Source organism: Gavialis gangeticus, unplaced genomic scaffold (assembly GCF_001723915.1).
Source record: "Gavialis gangeticus isolate Ggan-Ray unplaced genomic scaffold, GavGan_comp1, whole genome shotgun sequence".
NCBI classification, from domain to species: domain Eukaryota; kingdom Metazoa; phylum Chordata; order Crocodylia; family Gavialidae; genus Gavialis; species Gavialis gangeticus.
Window position 1 is genome coordinate 52359107 of NW_017728997.1, and position 4084 is coordinate 52363190.

General features: G+C 43.6%; 1 protein-coding gene across 1 annotated transcript in view; it reads left to right on the forward strand.

Annotated features, from left to right (window-relative positions):
* MUSTN1 (musculoskeletal, embryonic nuclear protein 1) overlaps positions 1-3340 on the forward strand; it is a 21164-nt gene extending 17824 nt beyond the window's left edge. Inside the window, exons 2-3 of the mRNA XM_019505209.1 lie at positions 1716-1836; positions 2858-3340. Coding sequence (XP_019360754.1) covers positions 1716-1836; positions 2858-2964 — 228 coding nt within the window. The 3' untranslated portion in view covers positions 2965-3340. The remainder of the gene's footprint in view (positions 1-1715; positions 1837-2857) is intronic.
* The last annotated feature ends 744 nt before the right edge of the window (positions 3341-4084 follow it).

Sequence of the window (4084 nt, forward strand, 5' to 3'; positions counted from 1 at the left end):
GGCCTGAACAGTTTTGGTTGCGGACTGGGTGGAGCAAGCCCTGGTAGGGTTTTGAACAATGGCTAGCCAGAAGGCTTAGAAATTATGTTTGAGCCAGATGGCTTGGAGTTTATGTTGTAGCCTAGGGGCTTGAGTTTTCTGTTGGGAGTTTTATAAGACCGGAGGATCGAGTGAGGCTGTAGGGGTTGGAGGAGGCCTCATTAGGGGCTCCACAGCGGTGTGGGGACCCCGGTGCCAGAGAGGGCACCGCATCTAGGGGTGCACTGACCCCAGAGCCCTGAGAAGGGGGCACAGTGCATTGGAGGACCAGGTAAGGCCAAGGCCACCTGAGCTGTTTAGAAATTGTAGACCCGAGAAGGGGATTTAGGGGCCAGGCACAGCTTCGGCCACCTGAGCCCCAATTGTGGGGAGCACCAGAGTGGGCACTGGGGAGAAGCCCAGAGGGCGCACTGGAATAATAGGAGCCCCAGGCAGGGGATTTGGGGGCCAGGCATGGCTGCGGCCGCCTAAGCCCCAATTGCGAGGCTAGGCCCCAGTGTGGGGAGGGCATCGTGGAGACAGGCCCCAGTGCGGGCGCATGAGCAAGAAGCCCCAGGGAGGGCGCACGAGTGAGGAGCGGTATGGGCTCGGCCTAGAGAGGCCTGGGAGTGTCCGCTAGGGCGCAGGCAACAGTACGTGACTAGACAACGTCCGGGGCATCTGAGAGGCTTGGGGCGTGGTATTAGGGATGGTAGGAGCCACGTGTAGCCCTTGAGGTGGGCGTGCCCAGGATCACTGTAGGCGGGGCACAGGTTGGAGTACGTCGGGGTACCGTGCCAAGGAGGACAAAAGGCAGCCTCCCTTAATACTTATACCATCAAAGATGTGGCGGGCTAGAACGAGGGTGCATTTATACCAACTTGGCACAGAAGGGGGCACTAGGAGAGATCACGGCCGCTCCTGGGTCCCCGCCCCATGACATGGAGAAAAATGTGTGTTTTGTTTGTATGTGATGATGTGTCACACCATCTGCAGCCCCATTTTCAAAATCCTAGAGTTGCCCATGATTGGACTACACTGTGGGCATGTCTACATGTTCATTTATGCTGTTTTAAATTTACTGTGCAGTAAATTACTGTGCAGTAAGTGGGCATAAACCAGCATCTACATGTGCAGGTCAGAGAAGCCTGCCATGTGCCCCCTGTGGTCACTGAGGAGAACTCCAGCCTCTGGTCACAAGGCTGCCAGCACTTGAGACTAACTTTAGACCCAAACTGAAGCCAAAGCCAGCTGCTAGCACTTGGGACTAACTTTAATCCCAAACTGAAGCAGAGAGAGGCAGCCAAGCCAGGAGCCCTGGGGCTGGGCTCAGGTCAGCCCCCTAGTGGCTGGCTAGACCCAGCAGGCAGGCCCCCTGGGTTACTGCACAGTAATATGTCTACACATGTGTTACTGCATAGTAACTAATCAGGCATAAATTTGATACCTGCATGATGCAGGTGTCAAATTTACACTCAAGTCAGCATAAGTCACCATATTTACTGCACAGCACAGGTGTGCATGTGAGACACGTGCCCATACTGCACAGTAATTTTTGTTACTGTGCAGTAAATGGGCATGTGTAGATGTACCCTGTATCAATTTCATATGCTGTAGCTATGGAATATTTTAGCTTTGTCTACTGCATATATTGTAACATGAAATATTGACATTTTTCCATATATCAATATTTTTAGCCCACCCCCATGAAAAAGAAGCGCCCTCCAGTGAAGGAGGAAGATCTTAAAGGAGCCAAAGGAAAACTCTCCAGCAACCAGGAAATTAAATCCAAAACCTACCAAGTCATGAAGCAATGTGGTAAATCGGCTTTCTCTTTACTTGACATAATTAAACTATGTTCAAAGTAAATTTTTAGTTTAAGTAATAGCCCTAAATAAGGCATGCAGCTCTTAAAAGTATCCAACTTGCACTTATGTGGGCAATTTATGCTTGTTCTCTAAGCATAAATGGAACCCAAGCATATACATGAAAGTCCATCAATCTAATATTGGAGGAAATCTTTGCCATGTAATGCAGGCCCATCAGGTATTCCGGCCTGGTTGTGGGCATCATATGAAAAAAAAAGAAATTATTTGCTTCCTACTTATTCAGTTTTACGAAGTGGTATTCTAAAGATGAAAGGTTCTGCATCAAGTGAATTCCCTTCCTCTCACTGCCCAGACTGAGCGCTGAAAAATGGAAACCTCTTTTCATGGATCAAACTAAGTTCTTGTTGCCTTTCTGTCCAGTTGTGTGTGTTTGTATAAATAAGGATTGAGTTTAAAAATGAGTAAAGATGAGAGCCCAGGTATCTCTGAATGTTAAACAAAGCCCTGTCAACTGAGAGATATTAGATATGTTAAACTGTAGGATATAAATTGGGAAAGAGAGAAGAGAAACATTACAGACTGAAATCTATAGTATGTTGCTCATGTTTGGGATTTCATGGAAAGCAAGAAGAAAGTTATGATTCAATTTTAATCTAATGTCAATACAATATAATGGACTAAAAACATGTTTTCAGAGCTCCTACTGCAGTTGTAGGGGTCCCTTTCTCAAAGGGCTGAGTTGAAGATAATGGTTTCAGGATGGCTGTTGACAGTCTGCCGTATGTCTAAAACAGTAACACTCTATTTAGCTGCTGAGTAATGCAACTGTGTGTGCAGAAAAATCTATGCATTCTGTACCATTTGGGATACTTGGCAGGTCTTGAATTTCCATGTAGTTGACAGGGATGGTGAATTAAGTCACTGAAAAGGTGAATGTGTGTCAGCAGTCCAGCTGTTATTGGTATAAATCTTTTGTACTGACCAAACCTTGTTCTGATTTCTTTTTCAAGAACAAATGGGCTCTGTGGCACCTTCTGTATTCAGTCGAGATCGGACAGGAGGTGAAACAGTCTTTCAGAAGCCGAAAGAAGAACCACCAAAGAGTGTGTTTGGCTGACAACCAAATTTAACATGTATAACAGAGATTTACTAACCAGTCCCAAAATTGCTGTCACTTAAACTAAACTTACTGCTACACTTAATAGTTAACTTAATTTTTTTTAATTAGTCATTAATTAGAGAGGGGATTCATTCTGAATGGTACAACTTCCTTTTATAATTTTTTATTATGTATTTTCTGTCCATGCTTTATTTGCTACTATCATTTCATAAAGTACATGGTCATTGGACACAGCCTGGCACAGTAATGATAATTTTCTAGCTACTCTTATTGATTAGTTTGAGTATATTTAAGGTTTTGTTCCACTGTTGTGCTTCAGTTCAATTTAGATATAATCTTAAGTGCAAAAAAGTAAAAATAAATACTAAAATTATGTGGTTTTGATTTTCAGTACAATTGTTTCTAACTACAATGTTTTCATACTACTTCCACTTCCAGAGTCGGACTTTTTTTTTTCAATATCCTGATGAAAAACATGATTTTTGTCTATTTTTTTCTTTATATTTTCCTGTTGTTCGGTCTCAGATACATTCCATGAGGACTGAGATCTGTGGAAAGGATTATTTACTATCAGTGAGTGAAATTAAATCCAGTATAACTGAATTCTTACACATTCAAAACTCCAGCCAGCTTTGAAAAATCTCAGAGCAGGAGGACCAACCTGTCCATAGCTTAACAAAATGAAGAGGGCTCCATTTGTGTACAAATACTTTGTTGAGGGAAGAAACAATGGCTCAGTGATTGGGTGATAGCTCAGATCCCTGGAGCCTCAAATTCACGTCCTTACTCTAGTACAGACTCCCTGCATGACTGTGGAAAAGTTGTATAGAGCCTCTGTGCATGGGTTACCCAGCCCTATAATGGCATTAATTGGGTAGTAACAATTTCCAACTGCACAGGGTTTAAAGGGTAAAAGGATGTAAAGATCATGAGGACTGTTGTAACCAGAGGGCTGGGGACATAAGGGACATGGTAAGCTTTAGAAATAATCTGAAATTACTATAATGCAAATACATTACATTCAGGACACTGCAAATCTGAAGTACACTAACACTGCTGCCAAGTTATGACAACTGCAATTGCACTCCCTCTATGAATTGTTCTAAAATTAAGTCTC